Source organism: Paroedura picta, chromosome 2, assembly GCF_049243985.1.
Source record: "Paroedura picta isolate Pp20150507F chromosome 2, Ppicta_v3.0, whole genome shotgun sequence".
NCBI lineage: Eukaryota > Metazoa > Chordata > Lepidosauria > Squamata > Gekkonidae > Paroedura > Paroedura picta.
The window spans coordinates 43,178,682-43,199,200 of record NC_135370.1 but is presented as its reverse complement, the minus strand read 5'-3'; the positions used below and the strand labels follow the sequence as shown (position 1 = coordinate 43,199,200).

The window sequence follows — 20,519 nt, the reverse complement described above, 5'->3', positions numbered from 1 at the left end:
AAGTTGTATCCTCTGCTTTAGAAGGCTCAGAAGAAAATCTCCCTTATAGTTCCCTAGAGTTCCACGCCAAAGAGTGCCCAGCATGAACGAACCACTTTACAAGGTACACAAACTTCTTTAAAGCAACTCTAGATTGAGTTCAAATCCCTTCTTCATCTACATCCTGAAATAAACATATGCTATTCTGTCTCCTCCATGGATTATACAGTCTTACTATGCACAGAAAGCAAAAGAGGGGCACTTAAAAAAATATACAGTATACTGACATTCCATTTTAGTCTTTTCATCTGACTCGTTGGTTTTGTTAATTTAACTCCTACTGAGTGATTCTCTGCTTCTACCCAGCAAAAACTGATAGCACGGCATTCATGCCTGCCTTTGAAAGGGCCCATTGTAGGTGGTGCAACTAATGATGAGAAGCTGGTAGCTTTCCATCGTATGGGGAATAGGGACTCACACTAAGCTACACAGAAGCCAATCGTGGGGCTCCCAAACTGTTCCTTTGCTGCTTTTTTCATCAAGTATTTTTTTTTGGGGGGGGATCCCCCTGTCTCAATTCCTTTGGTTCTATGTTATTGTCAGGTTTTATACTGCAGATTCATCTTAGCACTACAGAACAAACCAATAAGCCAACCAGCCCAAAGCAAATGACCTTTTCTTTTAAAAGCATCCCCTACCCAGAACTGGAGCTAAAAAACCCTTGCCAAGAAAAGATGCTTAAAAGCACTAGAATGCCATGGTGCTCTCCCAATGGCAAAAGCCTACGTTTCGGTCTTTAGCTTGGTCTCACTTGAAAGTAAATGCCATACTGCTCGCAAAGTAGAATAGCTACCTAACATTGGGAAGCTGATCACTGAAGGACATAGCAGCTTGGCATTCCTGCTCACATTAAGCAACTACAATAAAAATTCAGAGGAAGTCAACGTCCCTTGTCAAATGTGCAGCATTTCAGGTGTTTCTATCAAAAGGCAACCCCATAATGCGGGCTCTAATGTGCCTGAGCTATTTACAACTGTCTTAAAAACCAAAGACTTACTAGAAGAGTTAACTAGGAATAATCCTGACTTTGTAAAGTAGTTGATATATATAAAAGACCCCAAACAGACAGACTAATCAGCTATTAATGGGGAAAAAAATACAGTGAACTTAGAAGCAGTGACTCTAGGAAAGGGAAAGTTACACCCTGTTTTAGGCAAGGATTACAATATGCTTCTGAATTACTTCGTAAAACATTTATTTTCTCTCATTTGCAGAAGGCAGAGTGGTTTCCTGCACTCAGCGGCAATCTTTTTCAGCTACAGTAGAACAAATTGGCCGATGCTGATATAATTATTTGCAAAAGGCAGACAAATCCAATGAGATCAAAAGCTAGGTTATTTATCACTTCCTATTTGCACATTAACCAAAGCGCGATCAAGGCAACAGACATCATTTGTCATTTGGGAGACCAGCACAGACTCACTCGAAGGTAAGCGGTGGCTGTGAAACAGGTTTACTGTTGATGCTGTGTATTTCAAGCAAGAGGGGAAGAGGCAATTTGTTCAGAAAGAGATGCCATGCATCTAGCTAGCTGGCAGAAGAGAGAAATACTACTGAGGTACTGTTTACTGAGCGAGTGCTTCCATGAGCCTGTTAATACCAGCTCAATTTAACCACCATGAAACAAAAATATACAGTATGCCATACATCCCCCACACTCAATTTTCCTCAAAAGAATATTGATCCTGTAAAGCTGTGGTCCCCAACCTTTTTATCACCGGGGACCGGTCAACGCTTGACAATTTTATTGAGGCCCCGGGGAGGGACGTCGCTGCCTGAGCCCCTGCTCCACTTACTTTCCTGCTGCCCACTGGGGGGCGCTGCCAGCAGCAGCTGCACAGTGCCACGCTGAGGGGGAGCCCCAGCCATGGCAGCCACTGGAGAGCACCAAAGGTGAGCCAGCAGCAGAGTGGCAGGGCAGCCCCCGAGGTAGCAGCCGGGGAGGAGGACGAGGAGGATCCACGGACCGGCACCGGTCTCCGGACCAGGGGTTGGAGACCACTGCTGTAAAGAGCGGTACTTTGGCTGGTGAAGATACAAACTTGGCTATTACCCGTGGTTAAGGAATTACGCGTGAGATATTTGGTACTCCACCACCCCAGATGCTCTTCCGATTAGAATGAATTCTCTCCATGGAGCCACCATCCTCTGACTTGCTGCCGCATCCAAACACAGGCATGCACTCATGTTAATGAAGTGATGGGCAGGTATTTCTCTAAATTCAGTGGACAGGGAAAGCTTCATTGGGATCAGCACCAGCCACAGCCATGGCTACTTAATTTGCAAGTTATATTTGTCTATGTAAACAGATGCAAAGAATTACAAGGATTATTCATCCATGGTTCTAGAAATACAGTGTGAACTAGTCCTGGCTATCATAACCATGCAACTATATTTTAGCAACAAGAACCAGTCTCAGTATTATGACTCCAAAAAATTCAAACAACATACCAGAAACTCCGGGTGGTGTTTTAATGAACTTTCCATTAAAATGAGCAATCACCGCTTCACATTTTTCTGTAGATTCCATTCTGTGTAAAAAAAATAAAAGAATACAGATATTTAAGAATTGATATGTGTTTTGCTTCCTTTCCTTTGTGAATCTGTACTTCTTGGTGGTGTCTCAGACTCCCACTGTACAGCAAACCTGCATGCAAGCTTTTTCCTGGTCAATTTGCCATTTAAGCACCAGGGCTTGATATCCTGGCCACGCTCTGTATTCAACCCTCAAGCCCTGTGCAGTTTACAACTGTATGCATGTATGAGAAATAAAAGAACTTTGGACTTAATGGGGAAGGTTCATTCTATTTGAGATAAAGGAGGACATCCCGACATTTGGGTATTCCTTTTCTCACAATCCCTGGAGACAGGATTAAGGTCATTTTCTTTCTGGGGAGGAGTACCTCATTCTCAAGAGAAGAACACCTCTTCCTTAAGTTCAGAGGCTTCCAGAGTTTTTCATAGAAAACCATACACTGGGGAAGGGTGGAGTATAAAAGCAAAAATACATAAATAGGTGGCCATCTTGAAACCTAAAGCTGCTTAAGAATATCATCTTCAACCCAGGACATCCAGTTTTCTCCCTTCTCTGTTTGTGGAAGTGGAGTGGTAGGCCTGATGGCTGTTCAGGTACATCTCCTCTGTAACCAAGGAAGTAAAGGTATCCCCTGTGCAAGCACCGGGTCATGTCTGACCCTTGGGGTGATGCCCTCTAGCGTTTTCATGGCAGACTCAATACAGGGTGGTTTGCCAGTGCCTTTCCCAAGGAACCAAGGAGGATGAGATGTTAAATAGTAAAACAGCTTCTTCTTGTGATCTTATAAAAATGTTTTGCCCTTCTGGAGATCAGCTGGAGAGATGCAGGTTTGTGCCACGGTTCCTGGGAGACTGAATGGAAGCAGCTCAGAAGCTGCTCTCTGAACTGTCAGAGATCTTCTGTGTGAGATGCCAGAAAAGGCTTGCCCACCCTCTCATCTGGGCTTGGATCCATCAGATTCAATTATTATTTCTTCTCCTTTCGCTGCAGGAACAGCTTCTGAGAGATAGTTGTTGGATACAATGATATCCAGTGAGGGTAATAATACAAATTTGTATCCCTGGAGCTTGAGAAGTTGTCACCCCATTCCCCCAAATATGACAGAGACATCATGTTCGGATATGAAAGTCACCACATAGGTGGTTGGGCCGAGACTACAGAATCGTGGCCATTTGTTTTGGATTGGATGCAGGCGGAACCTGGACATGCGGTAAGCCAGTCTCTTTGTCCCCATTGGAGATAGAAACAGATGTAGATCTTTGGGTCCTGGGCATCTCCTGCAAGGCTGGTGTTGGCTCAAGATTGCAGATGGGAGTGTTCTGCTGGGGAGCCAGTTTACACTTTTCCTTTGTCTTGCCTTTAGTTTTCTTATCTGGATGCTCAGAAGAGGCATGATGAGCCTGAGGGGAGTGCAATCAAGACTGGATCTGCAGAGGCAGGGATCTGGGAGGTGGAGCTGAATGCATCTATTCTGAAGATGCAGAATTGGGAGCTTTCTCTTGGGCTGACTTGGATGAGGCCTCCAAGGCTTTAAGAGCTCCTCCCACAACGCCGCCTTAATTTTCTACGCCCCACTCCCACAAGCTTTAGGGTGAAGCATCAGCAGGCCTTACTTGTTGAGACACTATGCTCTTCACCCAAATAGGTCTAACATAACTAAGGTCATGTTCATCAGCAAAAGAGAAACTGGGGGTAGGGGGGCACAGCTATGCAAGCTATGAGGGTCGGGTCCCTGGGTGGGAATGAGCTTCTGACTCTGGTGCATAGCGCCCCCTTGAGGCGTTTAGCTGTAAAGATATCCAACCGCAGGCCTGCTCAAGCATAGTCCACACGTGGACTCTGAAGGGTGGATGATGAACGGATGACGTTTTTGTGCCACAGTTAAGTAGGCCAAGAGGCTTTTTTGGTGATATGAGTCTGGCTCGTAAGACAGTCCCTAGCCTCCTGGGTAGCCTGCCTTTTAGGAGGAATTAAGGCTGAAGAGGTGGAGGGCGCCCAAAGAACCATGTGTCCGAAGCCAGCCCCTGGAGGCTACTGATGATTCAGAGGAGGAAGAGGAACCACAGTACAGCATCAGCAGGGAGGCCTTGAGCAGAAGGGAGCCTCTGATCAATGAAGGCCAAAGCAGAGGCAGGACCTAAGATGCCAAAAGAGGAATGCCTGGCTGGCTGAAAGACATATCTGATTCTTCACAGGTTGAAGACTAAAAGAACTGCATACCCTGTGTGAGTCTTCACAGGAGCTCTCCTTATCCCCTGGCCCATGTAAGGCTGAGGCACAGAGTGCTCAGCCTGGCCGCAACAAGTGGAATTGTTGCTTTGCCTCCATCCATGCACCTAGGTTCCTGTCCAGCCTGATCTCTTGACTGTGCCTGGATCCGGACTGACCTTGACTCTTTGCCAACGGCCTCGACCTCTTGGACTGTCCCTGACTATTCTGTATTGCTGCCTGCCTTCGGACTTCTGGACCGTGTACTGACCCACCTCTGACAGGCTTCTCGGACTCTGGTAACAGACTGCTTGTGTTGTTTATGCTTCCAGCAAGCTGGCTATGACTTGTTCAAATTCTCACAGTGCTCCTGCCTTCCTGCCAGGTCTGATAACTACATGCTGCCAGCTCCAAGGTCAACACTATTGAATACAGACAGCCTGGACTTCCAGGCCAGCCAGGGACAGGCCATCCCACCATGTATGTCTCTGCCCTGAGACTGCTCTCTTCCAATCATCATCTCATTATTAAAGAAGTTGGTCAGCCACTCCTGAAAAACCCAGCAGGGCAACAAAGGTAGCCCCACCTCCTCCTGAGGGAAAGAGGATTGACCTACAAAACTCACTACCTGTGAGCAGTTTGTGTTTTGTGGTTCAGGGGAAGGCAGCCAATGCAGGCTGATGGCAGCTGAGGGGCCTGGGGAAGCAGGACTGACTACACACTCACCACTTCTTGATCAGCTTGTGTTGCAGACGAAAGCTGCTGGCAGCTGCTGCAAGAAGGTGGAGGGATTTCGGTGCCAAGCATCTCCTCGCAGCCAGCTGAACTGCTTTCGATTTCAGCTTGATGCAAAAGCAGATGACATAGCCACATGGTTTAGTGGCAACTAGTCACTCCTCTGAGCAGAAGAGAGGGGGAGGTGGGAGGACAAGCAAGGAGCTTTTTCTTAAGAAGTGAACAGTGGATCCTGAACACTCATACCTTTGCAACAAATTTTGATAGTCTTTAAGGTGCGACTGCTCTCCTGCACTTTTCTGAGGAAAGAAACTATGACCTAGAAAGGAACTCTGCAACAGAAAGGCTAAAATGCAACTGGAGCCTCTCCAAGCCTGCACATGTGAAGGAGGGAGAAGAAGAACTGAAGAAGGAGGTACCCTTTTCCTCAGGGGAGGGAAGAAAATGACTTAATATCCTGCCTCCTTGGATTGTGGAAAAAAGAATACTCAAAGTCAAGATGTCCTACTCTCCTCAACTGAGAACAGGTGTGGTGACTACAAGCTTAGGAGACTGATTTGTGATCAGATTCACCCAGCTAGCAACCCCCCCCCCCCCAAACAGTCATTTGCTGGGAAAATTAGCTAACAAATAGGTAACAAAAATATGGAATAAAACAAACTTTCCCCAAGTTTTTTAACTGCATATGGCAACTAATGAAAAAAGGAAGGTTAGACTCTCATCCATCCATCCATAATAACATATATAAAACGTGACCAGATTGTAGGAGGAGTTCTGTGTCTGCCTCAATGTCTACCTGATTGGCTGTCCATCCAACAAATGGCAAATCAGGTAGGCTGTGCCACCACTGACTGCCTCCCCTCCAATTTCTTCCACCAGGAAAGAGGCAACCCACTCTATTCACCTGCATCCAAGGTAAACCAGCCAGCGGACGGGAGCTGGGAGAGGGGAAGGGAGGGAAGGGCTGGGATGTTGGTCGGCCACAGCTTTGGCACTGCCTGGGGTGGGGGGAAGCCCCAGAAATGCCGTACCGTGACACACACCTCCCAGCCGCCTGGCCACCCCCCCCCCCCATAGGCTGAGCCCAACTCCAAGCCATGCACTTTGAGTCAGGGCGGGACAGGGAGCATTCCCCGCAGCTTCCTGGTCTTGTGCAGGGCCAGCGGCAGCAGAGGCCTCCCTTATGCCTGCCCACCCGCATCCCTCTGAGCTGAGGGGCAGCATTGGGGATGCAGCCACTTCCTAGCCATGCAAGGATACATGGGCTGCCGTCGCTTCCCTAGATCACAACCATTCCACCATACGCAACAAAATCCACCCTTGCTACCGTGTGCAGTGACACACAGCCTATCACCTAACTAACCCCAACAACTTCAATGTAACGGGCTTTGCCCCTACTACCTGATAAAGTACAAGTAGTAGTTATGTGAACATGGTGTTTTAACCAATTATTTCTGAGTTTTGGTAAGGTATCACTATGTAAAATACTCAACCAAGAAATATCATTTTATTGCAGTATTTCTATTCTGTTTTTCTCCCTACAAGCTTACAATATTATTTCCCCCATCTCCACTCTCACAACAGTAACCTTCTGTGACAGGTTAAACCTAAAGTGGCCCAGGGCCACCAAGGGACCATCTATAGCAGGGTGATGACCTGAACCCAGATTCCCATAGAATCACCCACTATACAACACTGGCTCTCACACTGCGGAAATAAAGGGTTATAAGTATTCTGCCCTATAGGTGAATGGCAGTCAACTGCTTACTTAACTGTGTCAAGACAGTGTTAATTATTCCATGGCTTTCCTTGTGCAGGTGGCAGTCTAGATTTTTAATTCTAAGGAACCAATTACATTGAAATTTTACCCTGACAGCAAAGGCAAATATGAGGGTTCCTTGCTCTCCAGCTCTTCAGGAACCCATACATTATTTATAGATTTACATTTTTTAAATAAACAGCTGTGCAGCCTGTTTCTGATGTTCTAGAACAGGCTTTCTCAACCAGAGTTACATGAAACCCTGGGGTTTCTTGATGGTCCTGGGTTTCTTGAATGAGTGGGAGTTAATCATTGGACTATATATATTTTTAAATATGTTAAAACATTTATTGTGATATGTCAACATGCCCTACTCTTTCCAAAATGGCCAATGATGGGTGGGAAAGGGGGTGGGAAAGGGAGAGCCCCCAGGTGGGTGAGTACACAGCTATGCTTCCCAGCCGTATTTTGCACGATCACACCACTTCTGGGGTTTCTCGAAGTCTGAAGAATGTTCCAGGGGTTTCTTAACGGTAAAAAAGTCGAGAAAGGCTGTTCTAGAATAAAAGGCAAAGAAAACTGTTCATTCTTTTCTATTTTGTTCATGGCTAGCAACATGAAAATAATATATTACAATAGTACAGAACATGGCGGTATCCCCCCCCCCTTACCACTTAGAGAGAACAATGACATAACTACTTGACCAATAAATATATCCCTGACAAGACTATCAATCTTCATGCTCCTTTGGTCTATTTTCCATAACTTTTCTTCTTTATAAAACAAAGCATTTTTTACAGAAGAAAAAAGAGACGGCTATCATAATACCTTGCAAAGCCAACTCCACGACTCGTTCCATTGGAATCCCGAAGTATTCTTGTAGAGATAACCTGCCCAAAAGGTTTCAGCATATTCTCAAGCTCTTGCTCATCCATTGAAAGCGGCAAATTGGAGATATATAAATTAGTTGGGTCCTGTTCCTGTTGCTGAAAAGCAATTAGAATTTTGTTGTTTAGTTTTCTGAGGTTTGGATGGGTGAGGAACACCCAAATGGGATGTTTTAAACATAAAATAGCAACCATAATCCTCCCAAGGTTGACTTTTACTCTGCTACCGAATAAAAGGACCTCCAGCTACTCAGCAGCCAATAAACCTTTCAATCCGAAGCATCCAACAACTGCCTCTTATATTGCACTGCGACATCAATAGATCTCCTCTAGAATAATAGTTGTGGTCGAATGTATGATTGCCTCTATTCACTGTTACCGGCATTCACAACATGAGGCCCTTCTTTCCTGACAATGTACGCCATTATTGTATTTACAATTATGTTCAAAGGAAAAACCCAAGCACCATGGAGAAAACCAAGAGAAAGGATTTCTTCCACAATGTTACAGTTATAGGTGGAAAGTATTAGTGTTCAGGTTTGGTTATTTTTGATTTTAAATAAAGATTATCCAAGCAGTTGCTTAGGGGCCAAGTTGCGTTAATATTTGAGGAAGGATATCGCTATGGCTTCCATCTTAATTTTTAAATGGAGAAGGGGTTTGGGAAAGCACCCCATGTATGCGCATGGTATAAAGACCCAAATTTATTTCAACTGAGGAAGAGAGCAAAGTGTGGGGATGAACACAGGGAAGTGAGATGCATTTCTGTGTGCAGTCTCTTCCTTTTCCTAAATGTGGTTTGGTTATTTCCAAATTGGGCCTTTCATTCAAGATGTCAATAGTCAGTTGTAACAGGCAGTTGTCCATGAGCCTGTCTAATTTAGCAATGTCACTTTAACTCATGCATTTGTGCTTTCCAAATTAAAACACCACTATGCACAGTACCAGATCTGTGTACGAATTACCTCAATCTTAGCATCCTCGTCACTGCTTTGGAAATGCTCTCTGGTTAATGATCTTAAAGCCTACAGATCACAGACTATGAAGCAGGCCTGTAAAAAACACTGACTCTATACAAACACGATACCCTGTAACACAAGCTTCCGATTTTTATAGAACAAATTCACACATTTTTATTGTACAAAAGGAGAAAAATACAAAAAAGGGCTTAAACAATCCACAAACATAAGCATGCTTAGCACACCAGATTGTCCATTTGTATGAAATAAATTTAATATCAGAATAAAGCTTTCTGTCTAATATTCCAGTTGGCATTATTCAACAGGAAGCATGATGCCAATGCCTGAATTTACTTGCTTGAGTCTATTGTTGTTTTCCAAAGTTGCTTAAAGTTATTTTAGCTTATTGACATAGTGTTCCTGATTTGTCTGTTTTCAGGTATCTACTGGAGGTAAGAGTTTCCAGGACACTGACTATATTTTGTTCATGATCACCAGAAACTTCTAAAGGCCATTTAAAATATACTTATTTTAGCATGAACACTGTAATAGATAACATGCCAAAAAGGAATCTATAAAACACAGCACCTGCTTTGGAAAGTTTAGCCATTAACAGTGCATAAACAATACACATCCATTACTCTAATCAGGATAGGTCTTGATTTGGACAGGCCAGGCTCGCTAGACCTTGGAAGCTAAGCAGGGTTAATATTTGGATGGGAGACCTCGAAGGAATGTTGCTGTTGTTAGGTGCGAAGTCGGGTCCGACCCATCGCAATCCCATGGACAATGATCCTCCAGGCCTTCCTGTCCTCTACCATTCCCCGGAGTCTATTTAAGTTTGCACCCACTGCTTCATTGACTCCATCCAGCAACCTCATTCTCTGTCGTCCCCTTCTTCTTTTGCCCTCGATCGCTCCCAGCATTAGGCTCTTCTCCAGGGAGTCCTTCCTTCTCATGAGGTGGCCAAAGTATTTGAGTTTCACTTTCAGGATCTGGCCTTCTAAAGAGCAGTCAGGGCTGATCTCCTCTAGGACTGACCGGTTTGTTCGCCTTGCAGTCCAAGGGACACGCAAGAGTCTTCTCCAGCACCAGAGTTCAAAAGCCTCAATTCTTTGACGCTCGGCCTTCCTTGTGGTCCAACTTTCACAGCCATACATTGCAACTGGGAATAGGTCATAACCGAGGCAGGAAAATGGCAAACCAACTCTGAACATCTCTTGCCTTGAAAACCTTATGGAATTACCATAAGTCTACTGTGACTTGACAGCAGTTTTCATCATCACATCAGTTATCCCCTCTCTTAGAGGGGATGAGACCTCCTTTGCTTATCATAATGGGTTTAAAATTTTGATTATCATAATTTGATTATCATAATAGGTTTAAAATTTTATGGCACCTAAAAACATCTAGGCACCATGGATATGACATCTGTGAACTTCCAAACCAAGCTCCTAAGTTACAAATAATTTTGGATTTTTTAATTGATTATGGATCCTAGCAACTCTACCAAATTTTAAACAATGAATTAGGTAGCAGTCCTAAGCAGGTCTATTTTGGTCCTTGGGGGTTACTTCCAGGAAAGGGATCTGAGGACCGCCATCAAAATGTACCTAGGAGTTTCACACTTAAAGAAAACATGTGAGAAAAGACATTCTGCTCTAATACTCTGTCTAACTGGATATCTTATTATGATATGACCCAAAACATTCACCCTATAACTCTTGACTTTTATTGTTTGCCAGTGGTGGATTACAAGACTACCTTACTACTTACAAAAAGTATCAGTTCAAATGGCAAGCTATATTTCCACACCCCTGTTTCTGTAATAGAAGACCTATCCCCAGCACTGAAGTGATTACCATTTGCAGTTGTGTGGTCCCCTATATCTATTTAAGACAAAACCAATCTGTAGTAATCATTTCTTTCCCATTCCAGTAGTCATGTTATTTTGCAGGCATGCTGTTTATCTAAACTTCCATCGTCCCACAGGGAAGTAGGACTTTCCAATGCCTGGTATCCTCTTCACCATTCATTCATTCATTCATTCATTCATTCATTCATTCATACATTCATACATTCATACATTCATACATACATACATACATACATTCATACATACATACATACATACATACATACACTGCCCTTCCCGAAGGTTCAGGGCAGTTTACATGAAACAAGAAACGATACAGGTAACTCCATTTGAACTACTAATGGGGTGATAATGAGAGCCAGTTTGGTGTAGTGGTTAGGAGTGCAGATTTCTAATCTGGCGAGCCGGGTTTGATTCTGTACTGCCCCACGTGCAGCCAGCTGGGTTACCTTGAGCTTTCCACAGCGCTGATAAAGCTGTTCGGACCGAGCAGTGATATCAGGGCTCTCTCAGCCTCACCTACCTCACAGGGTGTCTGTTGTGGGGAGAGGAAAGGGAAGGCAATTGTAAGCCACTTTGAGACTCCTTCAGGTAGAGAAAAAGCGCCATATAAAAACCAACTCTTCTTCTTCATAACAATAACATTTTCTCTGGAAGACACTCAGGCTACTATATTACAGTCCCATCCAAAGCAGATTCTTATTCTTCTGAGTGCACTGATTTCACTGAATCTGGAAGGTTTAGCCCCCATTAGTTCTCGAAGGGGTCACCATCAAGGCAGCCTAGGGTAGGCAGTGGGGCAAACAACCTCTGGCCTTGGAAATCCTACAGGATTGCCGTAAGTCAGTTCTGACTTGACAGCAAAGCAAAGAAAAAAGCCCACCGACTTCATTGGATTTAGGAGGATTAAGCCTGTTGAGGATGGTACTGTTATACCGTTTCTCTTTCTCAGGGAAGAGATAAAAACGGTTCAGTTTTTAATGTCATATGAGGCTGAGAACATGAATTCATACATGCGAAATGCATATAGTTCAGGAGTTACTATAGACACCTTTATGAAGTGTAAGGTCAGAGTGCCCTTTTCATACCTTGGGTCAACCAAAGAAAATCCAATTAGGAAAGACACAAGAGGAAATATTTGAGAGAATATAACAAAACCCAAGTATGGGTTATTCAGCTACTCGGGCTGTGTACTATTTGCTTCAGTAATATGAGTGTAGCATGTGTTCTTTAGTAAACAAACAGAACCCCTGGCACATTATAGCACTCACGTCTTGCAGGAAGTTATCTAGCACATTGGGCTTCTGCCATTACAAAGTTAACTTAGAACAAAACGCTCACTTTCAATGTTACAATCTGCTCTCTTATTTGTTCTCAAGAACAACAAAATCAAGCTAATTATCTCCTAGAAGTATCCCTATTATTCTCCCGGGCACTAAAGGAATTAAATACCTTCAAATCTTTATCATTTATATGAAAAAGAAACCAACAGGTATAGGCAATCACGTTGACGTCGAAAAAACTGGAGACTGGGAGTCCTACATGATAGAAAAATCTCAGTCATCATCTGAAACTAATTAACAAAAATTCCCTGTGTGGGGAACTGTTCCTAACATGCAAGGGGGGAAAACTGCTTGGCAGCAGGATGAGACATCTGTTTTCTCTTGTTCTGCAAAGGATCACGGCAAACAGACAGCGATTCAGAAACACGTGACTGGAGATGACAGGACAGAATATCTTCTATCAGAAAGAATTCAATCCTGAATGTATACTCGTTCATGTATATTCATATAGACTACTGAAAAACCCATACCTGAAGTCTAAATGTGTAAATCTAGCAACATCAGTCAATTAAATGCACTGAAGTAGACATATGTGTATTGCAAAATATAGTTTTTTGGTCTGGTAGTTTTGGACCATGACTTTTTGCCATTAACTGATGTTTTGTTGGCATCTTCAGCACTTTGTACCACTTGGTTGCTAACTGTTATGGTGGTGAGGCTCTGAACATAATGACTTACCCTATTCTTCCTTCCATTTAAGCTTTAGTCATCCACATGCAGACACAATAATCTCGCAAATCATGATAAGGTCATTGTTTTCTGCAGCCAAATGTTTTATTGCTTTAATTGCATTTAAAATTATATTTTAGATTTCGCTTTTAGCATGAACCGAGTCCTCACTGGTGGTTAGAAGCAGCAGGATAGAAATTACATGCCAGCATGCTTCAAAATTGTCTTTTGTAATGATTTTCAGAAAATAAGCTAATTTTTAGTGAACAACAAATCAGGCGTGGCAATACCATGAAATTCAAACCTTGCGTATCAGGAGACATGATCAGAAAGAAAATGTCACCGCCACCCACAATGGAAGATACAGCCATATTCAAACAAGGAATTGTAGGGGGGGGGCACCACCATAAGATTTGCTTGTTGGGCTGTTTCAGTGTCCCCTGGTATCTTATTCCCCCCCCCCCCAAGGCTGCTACAAAAGATGTTCATGTACTATAACACTATTTTCCCTCTGACCCTGGTGTGACAGACAACATTCATGGTCAAACAATGCTGGAAGCAGTTTTCTTTGCAACTGGAGTTTTGACCACATTGAGGGGATTACGATCAATTGGTTCCTTTGCTGTCAAAAGTAAATCCAGTACTACAAAAATCTTAACCACAATACGTCCCTGAATTCAAACTTCCTATGGAATTCTTACCACTGCTGATGGAAAGCGCCTTTTAAAAAAGACAAATGGTGTACCATTCATACCATTCTTAGGTCGTTGTATGTACACAAAAGACAGCCTTTGCTTCGTGATTATAGTGGCATTTGAGCAAGAAAAGAAGCATGGCTGAAAGAAGCCTTTATGTAGTGGCAGATCATGTTACAAGAACATAGTTGAGCAAATTTGAAACAAGAGTTTCTTTTCAGTTCCTTAGAATGGAGACATTTCTAAGTGCCTTTGGGACAAGAAGACGACCCTTTGTACGAAGACGTAATTCAGAGCTTTGTTAAGGAAACAATATGGTGAAGTGTAGGAGGCTTTAGCTCCGTTCCATTAACTTTATTTGAAGGGACCACAACGAGCTAGTCATGAAAAATTAAACAAATCATTTCTAGAAGTATCCTTAATTACCAATTAGCTACTTTATGTGCACACCAATTAATACTGAACTCTGTGTGTGTAGACTCCATTTGTACATTATGTTAATATGGATGTGAGGCGGGCTGGGGCAGACACTAGGTCTAGAGGTACATATTGATGGTGCAGATGCTCGTACAACAGGAAGCTAAAGCACAGACTACTTACCAGGGTAAGTGCTCTGTGCTAGACAATGGGCCTTCTACTCACATTTTACAAAGATCGTGTTTTACCCCACATAAAGATGAGTCTATCAGAAAAAAGGAAGCACTTAAGAATGGAAAGTAAAGACACAACATTCAAGCTGCCATAAGAAAGTCCACTGGTAAATCTGAGAGCCCTGAGAAACAAAGAGCAACCTTCTACCATACGTAGTATATTTAGAAATATTCCTGCTCAAGGTGAGCAAAGAGGAAAAAAAGTGTGCATTTCCAAGTTAAAAATGCCCCCCCCCCAAAAAAATCTGAAGAGAGAATACTGATGTTTCTTCATATTCTTTATCGCGAAACCATATTTCTATAAACTACATTAAAATTCTTATTTTGGCCTCCATAAGTACTTGTGTTTCAGTTAATAATACTGTGACGGACTACACTTCAAAAACTCATGTAATGGACCATGAAGGGTTAATGAGCTAGAGAGCCTTGAATGACAGGCAACTCAAATGAATTTGATTGGTTAGCAACAGTTGAGCAGAAAGACTTGGAACAGAAAAGAACTCAGTTGAGTTTAACTCTGACTGTGGTTAGTTTAACTCTGACTGAAAACCGTTTCATATTAATTGAGACCTGAGAAGGTTGGGAAGGAGGGGTGGGCGGGTCAGTGAAGACCCTCATTCAGGCCAGGAAAAGGGATAGATCATTTAGTTAGAGAAGGGATTCCCTGCCCAATTGAAAGGCAGACAGCTCTAAAAAGTGAAGTGATCCCTGGTGTGTTCAGGGAAGGAATTTGGAGACTGGTAGTATATTCTTGCCATCTGAAACTTGAAGAGTCAGTTAAACTCAAGAAAGGGAACTGAAGTGTTTAGGAAACCTAAGCGTCTTATCTCTAAGGCTCCAAAACTTTGTGATAAGCTTAAGAACTCTCACTTGCTGGAACCATATGAATATGAAATTACCTCAAGAGTTCATTATTGATTTACCTGAGACATATTATTCATGATTTCATATGACCTTTTCTCCCCTCTACATTGAATAAAATATTTTGTTTATTTTTGAACTTTAAAAACCCTCTTGTGTGCCATTTTTATAAGTTAGGGGGGTGATCTAGCCTCTTCCCTCAAATTCCTGGGCTGATCTAGCGTCAAATTATAATAAAGTGACAGACTGGGGCAGCCATATATATCTTCAGAAGATAAAGGAGCTGCTCAGGCAGAAAGAAAGAAAAAACAGGGGAAATTCAGTGCCTACATGAGGGACTGGGGCTAGGTTCTCATAAATGCACACTAACCACTGCACTAAGGTTGTCCAATTTACTAAATCACTTGCCTAAAAATCTTATTGACATCTGCTTACCTGCTTATGTTCATTTACACAGTGAAGCTTTTTGTGGTTTTACCAAAACATCATTTTTAAAACAACTACTCATTTTTCCTGTGGTCAATCAGAAAGCCCGGTGGGCAAAAGTCCAACTTGGCATTGACAACTTTCTAAAAATCCTTGGTAGGCACCAGAAAAGCTGTCAGCAGGCGCCATGTTGGGGATCCCATATGAGAGAAGCCCATACTGTGAGTCATCCTCTTAAAACTTGTGGAAGGTGCTGCAACATGTCATATTTAAATCTGGTCTAAGGCTTCTGTGCTACTCCAGCAAAACAGGACAGTACGGCAGTGCTGTGATTCTTATGCCAAGACGTTGTACATTCAGAGGTATACAACCATCTAGCATATGATGGTAGGGGCTCATGGGAATTGTAGTCCATAGAGATCTGGAGAGCCACAGTTTGGCCACCCGGATCTAATGTATGTGTACACACACACACACAGAGAGAGAGAGAGAGTTTGAAAAGGTATTAGTGGAGCGATGGTATACCATTAGAATGAGCCACTGTCTTATTCTCACCTATGTCTACTGATATAGCTATAGTCTTCAGATAGGCAGACACTACTGAATGTTTCTCTAGACAATAAAAATGAGCTCCTCACATACCAAACGTGGTTTTCTCTGCATGCCACAAACAGCTTAAATTGAGTCAGCTATTTCTCTGTGTGAAGTTAATAAGGTTCCCTTTCTTCCTCCTTTTCTGTCTGCTGATAGGAATGTGGCAACCATGTCTAAATGACCAGAGTACACTTTATCTATATCTCTGACTATAAACGGTAGCGATAATACAAACTTCACATACTTTACTCATATATCTCTGCTACGACATCTAGGTTTTTAAAAGAATTCAGAATTACCTTTAAAATATTTATATCCTGCACTAACCTGTAATACCACTGGGAAAGCTTCCAAACAATGATAATTAAAAAGAGATTCTGAAGTACATATAAAGGACTATAAGGTCAACAATAAAATAATAATAGCTTAACAGATATAATATTAAAAAACAACAATTGTGCCTCTATCCAGTTGGAAAAATTAAATGACGCCTGCTCCTGGGGAGGAAAGCTATGGCAAATCTAGACAGCATGCTAAAAAGCAGAGACATCACCCTGCCAACAAAAGTGCGTTTAGTCAAGGCTATGGTATTCCCAGTTGTAATGTATGGCTGCGAAAGTTGGACCATAAGGAAGGCCGAGCATCAAAGAATTGAGGCTTTTGAACTCTGGTGCTAGAGAAGACTCTTGCGAGTCCCTTGGACTGCAAGGCGAACAAACCGGTCAGTCCTAGAGGAGATCAGCCCTGACTACTCCTTAGAAGGCCAGATCCTGAAGATGAAACTCAAATACTTTGGCCACCTCATGAGAAGGAAGGACTCCCTGGAGAAAAGCCTAATGCTGGGAGCAACTGAGGGCAAAAGAAGAAGGGGAGTACAGAGAATGAGGTGGCTGGATGGAGTCACTGAAGCAGTAGGTGCAAACTTAAATGGACTCCGGGGAATGGTAGAGGACAGGAAGGCCTGGAGGATCATTGTCCATGGGGTCGCGATGGGTCGGACACGACTTCGCACCTAACAACAACAACCAGCTGGAGAGATTTAAAGAATAAACAGTTCAGTAACCAGCAGGCTGAGCTGAACAACTCACTAGGTACCTATTACTCAACAGAGTGTAGTGCCAGACACAACATGGTGCAAGGGTGCATGTGTGTGTCCAAAAGAAACAAATGTCCAGTGGACAAGACTTAACACATCTTCTATACACAATACATATTATTAGACTGCAGATACCTGGACATTTTTAATTATCTAAACAGGTGTTCTATACTTTGACCTTATAGAGTTGGGATGACTAAGCCTAACTAGGAAATGTGCACATTTGTAGCTGAATCCAGAGACAATGATAGTAAAAATGTAAACATGCCTCAGAGCACTTTTTAGCCCTGTGAGAGGGACAAAAAGCACTCCCCCATTCATATAATTCAGAATACTCTTTCTGAGAGGAGATCTCTCTGAGTTTGGGGGCATTCCCACAATTTTTACAGTACACAAAGTCTTGGTCTTAATACCAAAACTCAACAGCTTTTGTATCATCCATGCTTCCTACTGTCAAACCATACATTAAATGACACCACCTCCCATGAATACAGAATAACTACACATTGGGAAAGGGTCTACTGAAAGCATGTGTGTGTGCACGTGATAAAATGTGTATTGAGTCGCTAACACATGGTCTTCATTTTGCTGTCCTGGAACTCATCCAAGGACATTTCAGTTTATTAGTTCCATGGTTTCTCACTTCAGAACCTGGAAAAACAGTCTCAGTTGAAGAAAAGAAATTCATTCATGCCTACAAAACTCTCACTGATAAACAGCAATGATACTAGAAAGAGTGCTAGCTTTGGTTCCCATATTATTCAAACTTGTTATTGAAAGCTTAGCAGGATAAATTTTAGGAATGACTGCAAACTTCCTGCACATAGAGATGCATATCTTGTCAACAAGGGATTGAACTAAAACAATTATTTTAAGAAACTACTAAGAGGTCATCTAAGGCAATAATTAGAAAATTCTTTGCATTACACCACTCTTTCCGCATCGTTCAGACACTGTACAATTAAAAGTGGAGTCTCAAGTAACTTTGCTACTGCCTGGCTTGGACACTGGAAAGATTTACACTTTTCATTTTCTATCTGCTTGCGTACATATCATAGATACAAACAGGCAAAGTAATGCTGGAAACCCTTGGAAAGAATCAAGCAGAAGCATTGCCCCCCCCCCCACCCATAGTTCTATCTGGCAGGGAATTTCTGTTTAATGGAGTACAGACTATCAAATGGATGTTCTTTAAGGTGGCCTTTCTACCACTTTATATGCATTTCTCGGTAAAAGAGACGAATCCACAACATTCCTTCAAACGCAAGGATTCTACATTTGATGTTCCTGTTGTTTCTGAAAACCTCCCTCTCACTAACATCAGCCTTCAAGTCTCTTAGGCTACATTTCCAAACAAACTTATTTTGGAGTAGCGGGCTACCTCCATTTCTTAGCTCTGATGCTCATCTAACTTGTACCAATTATGCTTATAATGTACATGGCCTAAGTTAGCGATCCCCAACCTGTGGGACTAATTGGAGGTGGGCCGCAAAGGAAGCCTTCTCTCTCTCCCCCCCCTCCGGCCCTTCACTTCATCCCCCCCGGCCCTTTACAACACACTTCGGGTGTCATTGTCTCCCATCACTCCCAGATGGGACTATCTCGTTGCAGAGAAACAAGCTCAGGGTTCCCATTGACTTGTCATTGTCATGAGTTAAAATTTACATGGAAATAAAATGTTCCTTATGTTCATTGTTGTGGCGTGTCTGTATCTTATTTTGAAGGGATGTTTAAACATTACCATAGCGATGAGAGAGCGTTAGGGCAGTGGCTGAGAGTAGAGGAGTAAACTACCCCCCCCCCCTCACCGGGCCTCAGTAAAATTGTCAAGCGTTGAGTGGGCCCCGGTGATAAAAAGGTTGGGGACCACTGGACTAAGTTAATGGAACAGTCTCTGAAAAAGGGGAAAGGAGAAGGTAATTTAAAAAGAAAGCTTTGTTGAGGACAATTGCATGTCAGCAAAGCCAACAATTCCGTATTAGCAGTAAAGCAGTTGAGTTTCTGCTTCTGACCACTAAGAGGTTGTCCATCTTTCATGGTCCTTTGAGGACTTGGCGGATCATCGCTGTTCTCATTCAGTTAGTTTGCATTTTTCCAGCAGGCTCCATACGTCAGCTAAGAGTAGCACATTGTCCTTAGGCAAATGTTTCCTGGATGTTCAAGGGTAATACTATGAATCTATGTTAACCAAGTTATTCTTGCCTGTGGTATAATGCAGGGATAGTCAACCTGTGGTCCTCCAGATGTCCATGGACTATAATTCCCATGATGCAAGGCTACATAAAATGAATGAAAGTGTAATAATGCACAGATTCTTCATAAATTGAATGCCAACAATTTAATACTCTATATACAAATCCTGACAGTAATGCTTCACCTATGTTTCATTTTACAATTTTTGAGGCAGTCCTCATATATATGTAACAAGCAACCTTGAATAAACTGTGAAGTATAAATTCATCCGAGCAGATGCAGGTGCTGCATGAAGGACAGGCTCCCAGGTTTGTTTTCCTGTTTCGCCAGAGGCTCCCTCCTGGTTTGCCCACAGGCTTCCTCATGAAACATAGGTGGCAATTATTACTGTCAGTATTCGTATAGAGTATAAAATGGTTGGTGTTGAATTTGAGAAGCACAGGTGCATTACACCTTCATTAATTTTATGTAGCCTTGCATTGTGCTTTATTTTTGTTTGCGTATTGTTCCAACACTGTGCTTGTGTTTAGTGGCTACATTATTTTATTTGGGCATATTCAACTAGACTGCGGAAATTTCAGCTAGCCATTTAAACCTCCAACTTTACAGGTCTGCCTGTCAGTTGTTTGGTTTAATTGGCCAACAGCCATTTAAACCTACCATTTTGCTACCTCCCCTTCCAAATGGAAGGACGTGAGAGAGAGCCTAACAACAGAAGGAGTCAGGTCTGAGTGAGGATGAGATGTCTCCCCTTCCCATGCAGATCTTGGGACAACTTCTGTCACTGCCTTTTGGTGGCCGTGGACCGCTGTGCCGGGGTTAGGGGAAAGGGCGACCCGGGCCCCCGCGCTTGCGTGGACTTGACGCGCGTGCGTGTTTGCTTCCGGCAGGGGTGCAAACATGCATGCGCAAAACTGCTGTGCGTGCACGTTTGCGGTCCTGCCAGATGCAAACGCGCATGTGCAGCAAGTCCGTGCATGCGTGTTTGCGCCA

The 20,519-nt window shown here is 42.9% G+C and overlaps 1 protein-coding gene across 7 annotated transcripts in view; it reads right to left on the bottom strand.

Moving 5' to 3' along the window:
- Positions 1–20,519, bottom strand: part of RBMS1 (RNA binding motif single stranded interacting protein 1) — a 186,808-nt gene that overhangs the window by 23,712 nt on the left and 142,577 nt on the right. For all 7 annotated transcript variants that reach the window (XM_077319928.1, XM_077319930.1, XM_077319929.1 and 4 more), the window contains exons 5-6: positions 8,106–8,263; positions 2,491–2,570 (exon numbers count right to left, since the gene is read on the bottom strand). In XM_077319928.1, the coding sequence (XP_077176043.1) occupies positions 2,491–2,570; positions 8,106–8,263 (238 nt within the window). The remainder of the gene's footprint in view (positions 1–2,490; positions 2,571–8,105; positions 8,264–20,519) is intronic.